Source organism: Trachymyrmex cornetzi, unplaced genomic scaffold (assembly GCF_001594075.2).
Source record: "Trachymyrmex cornetzi isolate Tcor2-1 unplaced genomic scaffold, Tcor1.1 scaffold922, whole genome shotgun sequence".
Taxonomy (NCBI): domain Eukaryota; kingdom Metazoa; phylum Arthropoda; class Insecta; order Hymenoptera; family Formicidae; genus Trachymyrmex; species Trachymyrmex cornetzi.
In genome coordinates this window covers 220493-236764 of record NW_017300270.1, presented here as the reverse complement: position 1 = coordinate 236764, position 16272 = coordinate 220493, and the positions used below count along the sequence as shown (strand labels likewise).

Sequence of the window (16272 nt, the reverse complement as noted above, 5' to 3'; positions counted from 1 at the left end):
AAAGTAACGAAAAGTTACTTTCTCAAGTAACGGTAACTGTAACGAGTTACTTTTAAAAATCGGTAACTAGTAACGGTAACTTGTTACTTTTCCTACTCGGTAACGAGTAACTGTAACTTGTTACTTTTAAAAAGTAACTTTCCATTCCCTGAAAATAATACATTATATACATCGTGCATGAAATGGAACGCACTCATGGAAAATCACAGAAAGTACAATATTTACAGAGAAATGCACTTACCTTTAAACTTATCAATAATAGGTTGAGATACACCCCATTGTTTTAATGTTCTTCGAATTTCTTTGTCCATCTAATAACTTCTGCATAAAATTCAGCTAAAAAATAATGCGGGACGTACAATTGCGTACAACATACAACGGTTAATGCGCTGCTGTTAGGACAGCGCCACATTAGAGAAACAATGGGTATACGTTTGAGGAGTCAATAACGAGACACATTCGCGCGGTAACTATAAATTTAGCTATGTGTGCTAAATATTGTAGCTGTGAAACATTTTTCGTAATGTATGTGCATGGGTAAGAAATTTAGGTACGTCTAACATCTTTTTAGCTGTCTATACTAACATATGCTTTTAATTTCAGCTAATAAAGTTTCACGCCACAGTGAATGTCCTTTATCTGTAACAGCCAGAACTTAGCAATGATACTAGGACGATAGCTCTTACAGCTAAGTTTGATTCAGCTATTGAAATTTAGCTGCTATTGCCAAATCATTTTTTTCCGTGTGGTTACGGGTGCACATTCCAATAACTTGTTTACGATGCGTCGCTTGATGAATCGCAAACGCATGGTCAGTAACATATTTCACACTGTTTTCCCCGGTTAGGCAGCGTCGGGTGTCAGCCAGGTCGCATGATGAATCCAGGACTCCCTTTGTGTCTCTTTCTTAATGGTCTTGCAGATCTCCCGATAATTTGTCATTGTCTTCCGAGAGGTAGGGAAGTCTGTTATTTATTTGTGTTCAAGGTGGTTTTGAACCTGCGATTTTTGGAACAGCAAGCAACTACGCTACATGTGTCACGATACCGCAGAATTACTATATATATATACACTGTTAGAAATTTCTCAATGAATTTTAATTAACATGTAAAGGAAGCATGTGGTTATGCACGAAATTAAATGTAATGAATAATGTAAATAAAAACTAAATTATAATTACAATTTGACCGTGGATAATATAGAAAACAAAAATATGATATAAATGGCTTATTCCACGTGCGCCAGATAACATTAGCAATTATCGATTATTTAAAATGAATTATATATAGTCAGATATCATAAACGTTTCGATCTGTTCATCAGATCATTATCAATATTAATAAAATTTAAATACAATTACATAGCATAGCGTCATTAACTAATATTACGCAATTTCATACAAATTTATCATTATAAATTATACGATCTATAAATTTTCACATTTCTTCGGACTCATACCACATATTTGTTGTCGTGTCACATTCTTAGTTACACACAAACTCCATTACTTCTATTATCTTTCTCAGATGGATCACCAGACTTCGCCTCGAATTGTGTCTCCCGATTGCAAAACTTAACTTTCATCAATCCAACAATCCGCATAATAAAATTAACAATTGAAACAAACAATTTCCTGGTTCTAGTGATCAAACAGAAACAAATTTTTACTAAAAAATTTTACATTATAAGAATTATTAATTCATTCTCACCTCTTAGTTACCTTTGTACAATTGTTTCCCAACACAAAAGATTTAACAATTTCGAGAATTTAAACAGAAACCATATTCCGACAAACTCCTAATGATCCACCGAAAACATACCGTCTCAATAACAACACATGTACCAAGTATTATCGTAAATATACCTCTTATATATTACTTCATTATATTACATTGTGGAAAGGGTACCTATTATCATTGATTGGAATTCTTAACAGCGGTATATATGATTCTGGGAATTTTTCCGTGTTAGTTTGCTTATTTAAGCCATTCTTTCGTCTCTATATATAAATCATTTCAGCTGTCAATCTCTTTTATAAAAATAATTCATTATTTAAAATTTGAATGTCATCCCAATTTAGTTTATGTTCTAATTTAATCTGATGTTCTGCTACTACAGACAACGATTCTTTTTGTTTTTTTAAATCTGCTTTGTGTTCTTTAATTCTTGTGCCTAGCTTTCTTTTTGTTTGGCCTACATATGATGCACCACAGTTCTGACAATTTACTTTATATACTACCTCAGATCTCTCCATTTTCTCCAAACTATCCTTTCCCAATTTAATCACAAAATTTAGATTGTTCATAGGTTTGTATCAGGGTTGGTAAAGACTAATGTTTTTTTTTTTAAAAATAAAACATATTATGTTTCTTCTTGAATATGTTTTTAATGCTTCAAATATGCTTTGAACAGTACTATAAAAAAAACATATTTAAAACATATTAAAAACATCAATTAAACATGTTTTAAACTGTTTAAAACACGTTTAAAACGTTTTTTTTACCAACCCTGGTTTGTATGCAATTTTATGTTCAATTTTATTTGCTATATATTTGAATTTTTCTGAAATGTTTTGCACATAAGGAATTAAAAAATATTTTTTACTATTATTAATACAACATTATTATTATCAAATTTATTAATACAACATTATTAATATCAAATTTATCATTATCATATAGGTTTTTTCTTTTCGATAATTTTTTTATTCTGCAATTTATAGTAGAAAAGATAGTTTCTAAAGGATAGCCATTTTTCAATAAAATATTTATCAGATCTGTAATGTTTTTTTCGTGATACTCTGGATGCGATAAAAAGATGATTTTGTCAAAGAGACTAATTATTACCCCTCTCTTATGCTCCTCAGGATGGCACGATTTATAATTTAAATATCGACCCGAATTAGTCGGTTTCTTATAATTATTGAACCTTATTTGTTTGTCCTTCAGTATAACGACACATCTAAAAAATTCACACAACCATCATCATTTTCTTCAACCGTAAATTTAATTCTGTCGTGATGCGAATTGAATAAACCCAGCACATTATTTATTTGAACGTCAGGAAGAGCGACTAATATGTCATTCACATAACGATAATATAACGGAACCTTAAATTCTAAACTGTTCATTACATACAATTCCAAATCTTGGATTACTAAGTCCGCTAAGATCGGTGACAAGGGGGAGCCCATTGGCATGCCAAATATCTGTTTAAAAAATTGATCATCGAATTTGAAATATGTAGAATTTAATATAAACGTAATGGCTCCTAAGAATTCATTAATTGGAATTATTGTATTCTTTGAAATATCAACCCATCTCTTTTTGATACTCTTTAATACTAATTCTTGTAACATATTCGTATACATCGAAACTATATCAAAAGACACGATTTTATAGTCCGAATTTAATCTCATTCCATCTAATTTATTAACTAAGTCAAAACTGTTTTTGATATAACCGATACTTTTATTAATACTTTTATCAATAATTTGTTTTAAATAAGATGGAAGCTTATAAAGTGGATTATTAATACAATTCACTATAATTCTTAACGGATTCCCTTCTTTATGAACCTTCGGCATAACATATGATCTTGCCACCGTTCCATCAGTGACATTCAGATTTTTGTAAGTTGATAGATTGATGAATTCGCTCTCTTTCCATTTACTTAATAACTGATGCGTTTGTCTAGTTAACATCTTCGTCGGATCTTTATTAATCTTAATATACGTGTTATCATCAGATAATAAAACATGCACTTTCCTTTTGTATTCTGTCAAATTCATTACTACAGTCATATTCCCCTTATCAGCTTTTGTAATTAATATTTCTTTATGCTTGTCCACACAAATTGCTTCACTTCTTTCATTCCGTTTTTTATTAGATCCATGTCACATTTATTACGTACTACAATATTATGTGACATTTTGTTAAGAATTTCAATGCTATCATTCCTAATAGTATTACGAACACAGTTATCCAGACCAAAGGTATTATGTTCTATATGTTTGATAAATTCTGTGATTATTCTGTCATTATCTGTTTTACTGTACGGAAGATTAAATTTTTGCCCAAGTTGCAATACTAACACTATTAGGAATCTCCACATTACTTAAATTGATTAACCAATTTTCATTGATATTGTCCAATGAAAATTTCTCATTAAAATTGATAGGATTAATGTTAACTTGATGTAGAAAAAGATTATTACTTTTCTCTATTATTTGTGAGGATATCTTTTCTATTTTAGCCGGAATGAAATCTGTATCAGCATTAGTGGCTTCTGACCGAAGTAAATCAAACTTAATAGGATTTATACTACTCTTTTTTGAATATTCTGAACCTACTCTTAAATTTTTAAATTTATTGTTTATTCTCTTATTTTCTTGCCATCATGTTTTGTTCATAATAAATTCTTATCTACTAAAAAAAGAGGAAGATACATGTTCAGGCAAAGCGTGCCATATTAGTCTTTGATGTCTAAATAGGATTATTTTTTAAATGGAACAAACACTTATAAGTATCCTGCAATTCAAAATATGTAATATAATGAAGTAACAGTATTAGGCTTAATTAAAATATTATTAATATTCGTAAATGTAAAAGTACATTAAATTTCAATACGCTTAACTTAAAAGTACTGTAAACTTAAATTTCATTAATATGTACATTAATAGTTATTTTAATTACGATTAATTAAATGTCATTTATATCCGTAAATGAAAAGTATATTAAATTTCATTACACTTAATTTTTCAGTTACTGTAAACTTAAATCTCATTAACATGTGCATTAATAGTCCTTTCAGTTACAGATAAATTAAACTTCATTCGCCAACGTACATTAAAAGTTAATGAAATTTAAGAACATTTCTAACAGTGTAATATATAGTAATATATATAATATATGACGTTCAAATAATGTCCTTGAGATGTACTTTAGATATTTGACATAATATACAGCGACATAATATACAGTATCGTGCACGCGATCATTTAATATATAAATGATCGCGTGCACGATACTGTAGAACGTTCAGAAACTAGTATCATAAAAAGGTCTCCCGAGAATATATATAGAATATATATAGAATATATATATTCTCGGGACATCCATGTTGTGTGGGATTTGAAATTACCAAATATTGATTTATAGTTCCCATTGGAAAAGTCAAACAAAACATTTATTCAATAAAACTTTGTTAAATTTAAAACGTAAAACCAAAACCACTAACAAAGATTCCTTAAAATTCAAAAAACTTAGAAGAAAGGGTAATAGGAGTCAGGCGTAGATAAAGTTACGCAAATTCCAAAAATATAGGAAGTAAAACTTCTTTATTACAATAAAACACTCTTCAGTCAAGAGTGTTTGGTTGTAATAAAGAAGTTTTACTTCCTATATTTTTGGAATTTGCGTAACTTTATCTACGCCTGACTCCTATTACCCTTTCTTCTAAGTTTTTTGAATTTTAAGGAATCTTTGTTAGTAGTTTTGGTTTTACGTTTTAAATTTAACAAAGTTTTATTGAATATAAATGTTTTGTTCTTAAATTTTCTGTGCGTCAAAACATACAATGTATTCTTAATAATAAACTTTAAAACAAAATTATTCGAGAAACGCAACAATTATATGAGTCAAGATACCAAAAACCTTATTACATGTTTCGACCTTTGATCAGGCCATATTCAGATAAAATATTTAAATATTGTGAATATTAAACTGAAATAATACGTATATAATCAAATAAAGAATATTCCTCTCCAGGCATGGTAACTCGTTGATAGCAAACGATTGTCCGATCGATTGTATTATAATGTCATAATATCTATTGAAATAGACCTTTCTTAGTAATAAGACCAGGATGATAATATCGTTAAGCCAAAAAACACTCAGACTTGGTAATGCAAAAGTTAGAAAAAATGGCGTTAAATGTATATAATGACCAAATTTTGTTTTACTACAGATATGTAGATGATTTGTATGCCGCGGTTCCATCGTCTAAGGTTGACTTGTTATTTGAAAGTTTTAATTCCATCCATTCACGATTACAATTTACCCTTGAGATTTGAGGAAATGAACTTAATGTTTTAGATATAAAAAATGATTATTAAAAATTGTCAATTGAATTTCAATTGGTTTCAAAAACCAACTTTCTCAGGAAGATTCCTTAACTTCCTTTCAAATCATCCAAAGTCTCAAAAAAGAGCAATAATCTTCAATCTAGTTGATAGAGCGTTATTTCTCTCAAGTAAACAATATCATTATGAAAATTTGTTATTTATCATTCATTTATTATTAAACAACGATTACCCTCTAAAATTCATATTTGATAATATAAACAAAAGAATAAAGAACATCATATTCAAAAAATCTAAAGCGGATTTACCAGAAAAACAAAATCAATCACAAGAAAATAAAAATTCATGGATAACTGTTCCTTTTATTCCAACTATTACAGAAAAATTTAATCAATTGAATAAAAAAGATATAAGGGTTGCTTTTCACAGTACTAATAAATTGAATAAATATACATCAAAGTACATAAAAATTCACAATCTAAGCTTTCAAAGAACAATGTCGTATACAAAATCAATTGTAAGAGCTGTGATGCATCATATGTTGGTCAGACCGGTAGACATCTATTAACCAGAATTACCGAACATCGGAATCACATTAGTTGGAATACGTCTACCAGATTACGTGTCCCGTAATCTGTGATTACCGAACACAGATTACGGGAGTCATGACTTTGCTTTTTTTGGGACGATGTTCGAGTATTGGATGAGGAACCTCGTTATAATAGACGTTTAGTTTCTGAAATGCTACATATTAAAAAACAGAAGAATAGTCTCAATTTCCAAACAGAACGGAAGGCTTACATAAAGCATATATACCAATTATAAACAGGGTTTAACATTGAAACGACTTGGCGAAAATTAGTTCTCTCATTTATTGTCTGACTTTCGTACCGAGAGTTTCGTTCGTAATTTAATCGTTTCTGAACAGTATATACACTACAGACAAGAATGTATAACTCGCAGTGTGTAATATTTTTGCATTGTATTGACAATTAGTACAACTCGCAGTGTAAAATAGATTTATATATTTTATTGACAATTAATCACATAGAGAAGAAGTACTTCTTTTCCGGTATGTTATGGTGAGTGTTTTTTGGCTTAACGATATTATCATCCTGGTCTTATTACTAAGAAAGGTCTATTTCAATAGATATTATGATGTTATAATACAATCGATCGGACAATCGTTTGCTATCAACGCGTTGCCATGCTTGGAGAGGAGTATTCTTTATTTGATTATATACGTATTATTTCAATTTAATGTTCACAATATTTAAATATTTTATCTGAAGATGGCCTGATTAAAGATCGAAACATATAATAAGGTTTTTGGTATCTTGACTCATATAATTGTTGCGTTTCTCGAATAATTTCGTTCTAAGATTTATTATTAAGAATACATTGTATGTTTTGACGCATAGAAAATTTAACAAAGTTTTATTAACTTTTATATGTCTTTTTCTCTCATATCTGTACTTACTGATAAGAAAAGAGTCCTTTACTAATTTATTTTTAATTTTATTTTTAAAACATTTATTCTCATAGAATGCATCCATACACTATTGGTTGGATAATGGTTGTCCACCTAAAAAACTAATCCTTGGAGTGCCATTCTACGGCAGGACCTTCACTCTCGCCAATAAAAATCAGAATGGTCTTGGAGCCCCTGTCACCGGACCAGGAACTGCCGGTCCGTACACTCGCGAGGGTGGCATACTTGGATACAATGAGATTTGCGAGTTCTTTAAGCAGGGCGGTTGGACAATTGTTCGTCAAGAAGAGCATCGCATTCCATATGCTTATAAGGATAATCAGTGGATTGGCTATGACGATATAACGTAGGTATTCTACTGATGTGACTGTTCTCCCTTTTATTTATTAAGGGCATTTTAAAGTATCAACTAATTATTGACATTACGTTACATTATTAGGTTAAAAATACTCCTAATTAGCTGTACAGATTGTAAAATCCTTCTAAATAATTAAAGTATGCACAAACATATATAAGATGGCCGGTTTAACGAGAAAATAGAAAAAAAGATTTTTAAAAATGTGCATTGACACTAAATGTAATGTTTTTTTAACTTTTTTCTATTTTCTTGTTATATCAACCGTCCCGTAGTTTTCTATTCGTACTTTAATTGTGTAAAAGAGTTTTACAATCTGTACACTCAATTTGGAGTTCTCTTTAATCATTAATGTCGAAAATTCTGTCATTTTCCTCTTATTTGTTCTATATAAAAAGGAACTATTAGATAATATTCTAATTCAATTCCAAGAATGGATTTGAACACGGAGAAAACCCGCGAAACACAAGATTGTCATATAGGAACTATTAGAATTATTAAGAAATATATATCATTCAGAACTATACAGAGAACTACAGTAATGTCATGCAGTATTATAAGATATTATTACTCATTACTATTGAAAAAATGAATAGTTCACTATTGGAGCGAATAGTAATTATAGGCATTAACTATTCATTACTATTAAGGTAGTAAGTAATTTAATATAATGGAGCGAACAATAACTTAGTTTTTCTCATAATTTTTTCAAAACAAATTTTAAAAAACAATATAAATTTTTTAATCTGTTATTTTTTATCAATGATCTCTATGGTATACATGAGGCAACGTTTATTAATTCTAATTTCTTATTATATTTTAACTGTTTTTACTTATTGAGTTTTATATCTGTAGACTGTACAGGGTGGCCCCGAACGTTTCAGCCAAACTTCGAGATATTATAAGAAATTTAATTCTGAATAAAAGATTTCCTATCAACATAGGTCGAAGAATGTTTCTTTAAAAAGTTATCGCTCAAAAATCTCTGCGTGAAATAAGGATTATTTTATACATTTTTATAAATATCAGGAAATGTATGCTTTTTAATAAAAAATACCAAAACGAGAGTTGTAGTGAATTAAATTATCTTTCAAATGAGACCAAAATGATTGTAGTGTATTCCATAGGTTCGAGATAATTAATTTCGATAAACTTTTATATTTTAGGGGACCTCTTCGATAACCTTGACCTTGACATATGTTATAAAGGTGAAGGTACTGATCAACTTTTCGAGTAAGATATTTAGATTTTCACCTTATTAAATGACTCCTTTTTATCAAGGGAAATGAAAGTCGGATGCCCCTGAAGCAGGGGAGAAGATGGACTGAGAGTCGCTTCGCGTGGAAGTCCCGTGCCCCCCTAAGCAGGGGGAGGGGGAGGTGGGGTGGAAGTCGCTTCGCGTGGAAAGTCGTACATATACGATATACAGAAAATAATGAAATTTTGAAAATGAGCTTTATGTAAATATATCTCGAAAACTATAAGAGACCATCAATTAATTTACAAGGAAAAGTTGATCAGTATCCTCACCTCTATAAAGCCGGTTCTACATTAGTTGCAAGCTGATCGCAAGTTCGTTGCGACAGCCAATATAAAGTATTGATTTCAAAATGCAAGCTTCAGATTGGCTGTCGCAACAAACTTACGATTGACTTGCAACTAATGTAGAACCGGCTTAACATATGTCAAAGTCAAGGTCATCAAAGAGGTACACGCTAATGTAGAGAAATACCTCATCAGTTTTAAATGTAAAAAAAGTGTTTTTTTTTTGCTGTCGACAGTAAAAACTTTTTAAAGATATTCTTCAAGTTTATTCTTCATATTTATGAAAAATAAAACGAAGAATAGGAGGTAAAAAGAACATTATAATTTCTTGGAAAAAATCAGAGTATTTTTAAAAAGCTTTACCGTCGGTAGCAAAAAGAAAACACCTTTTTATATATTTGAAACTGATTATCGCGAAACTTATAGAACGCACTGTAATAATTTAAGGGCTTCACACATGAAATGCATAACAGAGCATAAGCATAACATAAGGCCGCTAAACCAATGAGCATCTTATGTAAATCAATATGGCGACATTATGCTAGATGCTCATTGGTCCAGCAGTCTTATGTTATGCTTATGCTCTGTTATGCATTTCATGTGTGAAGCTCTTTAGGTCTCATTTGAAAGATAATTTAATTCTCTACAACTTTCGTTTCGGAACTTTTTATTAAAAAACGCATACATTTTTAGATATTTATAAAAATGTATAAAATAATCGTGATTTCAGAGGTTTTTGGGCGACAACTTTTTAAGGAAGCATTTTTCAATCAATGCTTATAGAAAACGTTTTGTTCAGAATTAAACCTATAAAATTTCGAAGTCTGGCTGTGAAACATTCGGAGTTACACTAACAAGTAACGCTACCCAAGTGCCATACGCTGATTTTCCTGAGACTGTGCATACATGTAGTACATTGAAAAATAATTGACATGTATTTTTTTATATCTGCCCAAAAGCCGTTTTAAGGGTAGAAAATGTCCTTATGAATGTATAGAGATGAATTCCAGTATTTGACGAAGTACTCGTACGTTTGTTACAGAATGGGGTATACGGTGATTTTCGAAGTTGCTGAATCCAAATCTGCTCCCAATTTTTGAGAATTCAATTTTTTATTTTATTTTTTTTGGATTTTTGAAAAAATTTTTTGTTTATTTTTGAGACTTAAAGTAAACCTATGGAGATATCACTCACTGATTTTAATGAAATTTTGCATATTTGTAGAACTTTGAAAAATATTTGAGACGTATTTTTTTTTATCTGCAATGGTCCACTCTGAAGGGTAAAAACTACCCCTCAAAGGTAAGGGATAGATTTAACATATTAGGTGAAATAAGTTGAAAATTTTAAAAAGTAAAATGTGTTAGAAGGTTTTTGGGGTCGCTGAAACTGAATCTTATGTCAAAAGAATGAAATTCAAAATGGCTGACCCAATATGGCGTCCCGATACATTAAAATTTTTATTATTTTTTATCAAAATGAGTAAATTTTAAGAATTCTTGTCATCACAGAATTAAAATTTCCGATTTTTGGGTCGATGATTTTAAATATGGTGTTAAAGATATAAAATTCGAAATGGCAGTCTCAATATGACAGCTATATACGTTAAAATTTATAATTTTTGCAAAAAATGTGTTGAAACAAGGTCCTCACCTTTCGGGGTGCTTTTTTACAGTGAGTCCCCTTGCCTCTCACCTTTCGGGGTGCTTTTTTACAGTGAGTTCCCTTGCCTTTCACCTTTCGGGGTGCTTTTTTACAGTGAGTCCCCTTGCCTCTCACCTTTCGCACGTTATTCTTGAAAAATTTTGCATATGTAATAATCTGTAAAGAAATGGTTCATGCATAAAGATTTAAAATCGAAAATTTTAATTCTCATTGATGACAAGAATTCTTAAAATTTACTCATTTTGATAAAAACTAATAAAAATTTTAATGTATCTGAACGCCATATTGGGTCAACCATTTTGAATTTCATACTTTTGACATAAGATTCAGTTTCAGCGACCCCAAAAACCTTCTAACACATTTTACTTTTTAAAATTTTCAACTTATTTCACCTAATATGTTAAATCTATCCCTTACCTTTGAGGGGTAGTTTTTACCCTTCAGAGTGGACCATTGCAGATAAAAAAAAATACGTCTCAAATATTTTTCAAAGTTCTACAAATATGCAAAATTTCATTAAAATCGGTGAGTGACATTTCCGTAGGTTTACTTTAAGTCTCAAAAATAAAGAAAAATTTAAAAAAAAAATAAAATAAAATAAAAAATCGAATTCTCAAAAATTGTGAGCAGATTTGGATTCAGCAACTTCGAAAATCACTGTATATCCCATTCTGTAACAAACGTACGAATACTTCGTCAAATACTAGAATTCACCCCTATACATTCATAAGGGCATTTTCTACCCTTAAAACAGCTTTTGGGCAGATATAAAAAAATACGTGTCAATTATTTTTCAATGTGCTACATGTATGCACAATCTCAGGAAAATCGGCGTAAAATAGCACTTGGGTAGCGTTACTTGTAAGAGATCACGCATAAGGAAGAGTGAAATATTCATTTCCCATAGTAAAACGTACAGATATTCGTTATGATTTACTCTACTCTACAGTATTTACTCTACTTATACAGTATGTAACAAAAGTGAGTAAACATGAATATTTGTAATGTTCGAATAGATTTTTCTAAAACTTGAAGTTAGGTACCCTAACAACGGTATAATAGGCAATGTCAGGACAATGACCCTCTATTGTTTTCCATATATTATTCAAAAATTTGTTTTGTCTATTAACACTATAATATCAGATTCATTAGAATACGGTACTTACAGGAGTTCTAAAAGTAAGTAAACATCTTGAGTTCTTATTTTATATTCCGCGTGTTCCTGAAATGTATTTTATATATATTATCTGTGTTATATTATAAATTCATATAATCTATAGCAATCATTTCGGTGTATTGAGATTGTGTTGTTATATTTTTTAAAAATATATTCTTTAAAGGAACTAATAAGGAGCATACAGCCACAACGCCAGTTATAAGTATCACAAATATATTCAATTTAAATCAAGTAAACGTTTCGGTCACTATCTGACCATCATCAGTACAATCAAATTTCATATTAAACAATATATAAATTATCAAACAGAAATTGTACTTGTCAAAAAATTATCGTTCGCAAAAAAATTAATAAAAATACAACGCTCGATAGTAAGAAATCGATCCAGTCCGAACTCAACAAGAATTTTTCAGAAGTAGTTGAACATCAATGTCAATTTGTATCAGTATAATCTGTTCGACGCTATAAATTTGTGTGGAAGATGAATCTGTGACGATTTGGTCGAATACATATGTCAGCAAATATGTGCATTTGGCAATCGCATATTTAAATGGAAATATCTTCTATATTATAACAAATTGACATTGATGTTCAACTACTTCTGAAAAATTCTTGTTGAGTTCGGACTGGATCGATTTCTTACTATCAAGCGTCGTATTTTTATTAATTTTTTTGCGAACGATAATTTTTTGACAAGTACAATTTCTGTTTGATAATTTATATATTGTTTAATATGAAAAATTTGATTGTACTCTGATGATAGTCAGATAGTGACCGAAACGTTTACTTGATTTAAATTGAATATATTTGCTACTTATAACTGGTGTTGTGGCTGTATGCTCCTTATTAGTTCCTTTTATAATTTTAAGCCACTTATTATTACGTATACATTCTTTAATATTTGTTTGGTATTTGTGTACTTTTTTAAAATTAAAACGAAAAAAAGGGCTGAAGAAAAGTATTTAACTGAGGATAGAAAAATAATCAGAATGAGTAATGACATACATATCGAGAAACTGTTAGATTTTCTAGTAAAACACGGACAGTCATTTTTAAAATATTTATCGTTTATAAAAATGATAGACGAGTTTCAGCTGCACCAAAATCAGAACGTCAAAAAGTCACTAATATTTGAATAAATAAAAGAATAGTGAATATTTCGTCATCAGATCCCTTTCTATTTACATCCAAAATACGTTCGAAGTTATTAAGTGAAGGCATAGCACGGAAAGATTGCAAAATAGTTGCAGATATATTTCATTGCAATGTATTTTTAATTATATTATTAAAAATAATTCTTTTATTATTACTGAACGTAATTTGAAATACAATTTGAGATATAAATAAAAAGAACACATTATATATATATATATGTACATATACAAGGTATCCCATAAATTTTTACCAACCGCTTTTGTGTAAATAGAGCGGAGTCGAAAAGTCTTCTACCATTTTGCAATTTTAGCAATAGTTCATAAGATATTAATTACAAAAATTGCCGAATATTGGTCTTAATTGAGTAAAAAATTATTGAAGACTAATATTCAACGATTTTTAGTAATTAATATCTCGTTAATCATTGTGAAAATTGCAAAATGGTAGAGGACTTTTCGATTCAGTTTAGTCCGCTCTGTCTATACAAAAGCGGTTGACAAAAACTTACGGGACACCCTGTATATATTACAATTATTATATTTTATACTTATTTGCAAACTTTATATGGAAGTATATATTTCCAATTTTACGTATGTGAATACGTATTTTACACTTTTTCACAAATACATATTTTACACTTTATGCCACGCACAGGAAAGGCTAGAATTGTCAAAAATAGTGAGAAAAGTAGGTTTTATTCCCAACAAAGAGAAAATAGTGAGTCGGGAAAAAAAAGGTGAATCTTCTTACCTAATATTAAAAAATAAGAGTTTCTTGAGAATTTGAATGTTTTTTTTTCAGTATATCTTTTCAAAAAATTAAATTTTAGAAATAAATCCAATAAGTGTATAGCGGAATATGTATGTGTAACGTCCGACTGTCAAATTCTCAAAACAAGATGCCGCATGCCGGCCATAACTATAGAAACCGACAGATACCGGCAGCGCTGCAGCGAGCCGCGAGTAACGCGCTACGCTCGCATTCACGTGCTCAGCGCATGAATAATAAAATTATTTTCTTGCGCTTATTAATAAACAAATGAACACCGAATATACCATCCAACAGCATAAACAAATTAATTTTCAACCAATCATGTGATGACACGGAAAGTTTTGCATAAATTGGGAGCATCTCCACCAAAGTTATTGCAAAATCAACACAAACTGACAATTCACAAGGTTAATCATCCAAGGGCAGGATACGGGCCCTAAACGGAAAGGCTAGCGGAAATTATAATATGCACAATAATTAGCGTAAAGCAAAAGCGCGAAATAAGTCGAGTACAGCTGAGTAATTTTCAGCGCAGTAACTGAATACGCGGAGACACATATATAAAAACTAGCGTTCGCAATGCGCAGCTGCAAGAATAGATGAAATAAAAGCTCATAAAATCGCGCACGGGAATTCACCCCGTGCATCGCCTGCTTGCTGCTGGATCAACCAAAAAATTGGCATAGAAGAATACACGAAGTCACGGCATGATATTCGAGGATCGCCCATTTACCGTGAGACACTATCCCTGTATTCATATATAAAGCGAGCCGGCAAGGCCCGCGTGCTGCTCATTTTTATTATTTCTCCGACCGGATACGATATAGTCCGCGATACTTGTCTCTTAAGATAGCCGAAATTCCGCGCAAACTTAGAATAATTCGCGCCGCCGGGCGCCGACGGGTTGACGACGATCGCAATTCTATAAATAATATAGAATTAACGTGCGATCTTAAGCTCACGCGGCTAATTCCAACGCCGCGTCGGAACTTAGAAATATTATCGTCTCCCTTCTTTACGTTGTACTTGTAAAATTTTCTCCGTCGTGAATTACTCTACTTTAAAATCTTTGCCCATCGGGCCTACCACCAATTGATGATTTCATTAATTGCTCTGTGAAACTACAACTAATAGTTGTATGTTAACTATTTGTAACGCGCAAATTAATAAAAGAATCGTTTGCAATTTAAATATTCTTATAGTAAAATGAAATTCAGAGTTTCAAATTAGAAATAAAATTTATAACATATAATAAGAATAAAGCTAAGTAAGATTAATTATTTATCAGTGCCAAGTTTTAAATAATTCAAAAGCAATGAAGATCCAGCTTCAACCGTAATAGGCATTTTAAGGAGGTTGTAAGGCTGAGGCGAGCAGAGAGAAGGGAATCCTTTAATACAAAAGAAATATGGAGTGTAGCCAACATTTGAACATCAAAATTTGAAGAAACAAATAGCTAAAATTTAAAGAAATATGGATTATAATGCAATTAAAATGCAAAAAATATTAGTATTTATTTGTGTAAAAGTTTCAAAGATAAACATATATTTTTTAGGACAATAAATATTTTTAGCTCAAGAAATGATTTGGCAACGATGTAAAACTGAAAAATCGAAGTTGATAACACTGCAAACTGCAATGTCTGACTGCAATGACTACAATTTAGTATAATTTTTGCTCTGTGATTAAATCAAATGCTTAGAAGCATTTGTAGTGAGACTTTGACGGTACTACTCAACTGATAGAATATTCTTGATTCGCGATGATGAAACAACATTGCCACATTTTCTCCATCAAACAGTTTCAATGGCAAAAGTATTACATCTTTGGTTATATTTTTTACTATTGTTAATAAACTGAGTGGTAAAAGTTGTTTTAATCTTCAAATATATTTTTAATATGCTGTACTTTATATATTAAAGTACAGCATATTAAAAACATAAATTTATTCGATTCTTAACATTTCAAATATTAATATTTGTTGAAAACAGATACATAGAATCGAGTCTCCTATAAGAGAAAGAGAGATA

The 16272-nt window shown here is 30.4% G+C and overlaps 1 protein-coding gene across 1 annotated transcript in view; it reads left to right on the top strand.

Moving 5' to 3' along the window:
• The first annotated feature begins 6578 nt into the window (after nt 1-6578).
• Nucleotides 6579-16272, top strand: part of LOC108769645 (chitotriosidase-1) — a 29681-nt gene continuing 19987 nt past the window's right edge. Inside the window, exons 1-2 of the mRNA XM_018520736.1 lie at nt 6579-6635; nt 7628-7920. Of these exons, the coding sequence (XP_018376238.1) occupies nt 6579-6635; nt 7628-7920 (350 nt within the window). The remainder of the gene's footprint in view (nt 6636-7627; nt 7921-16272) is intronic.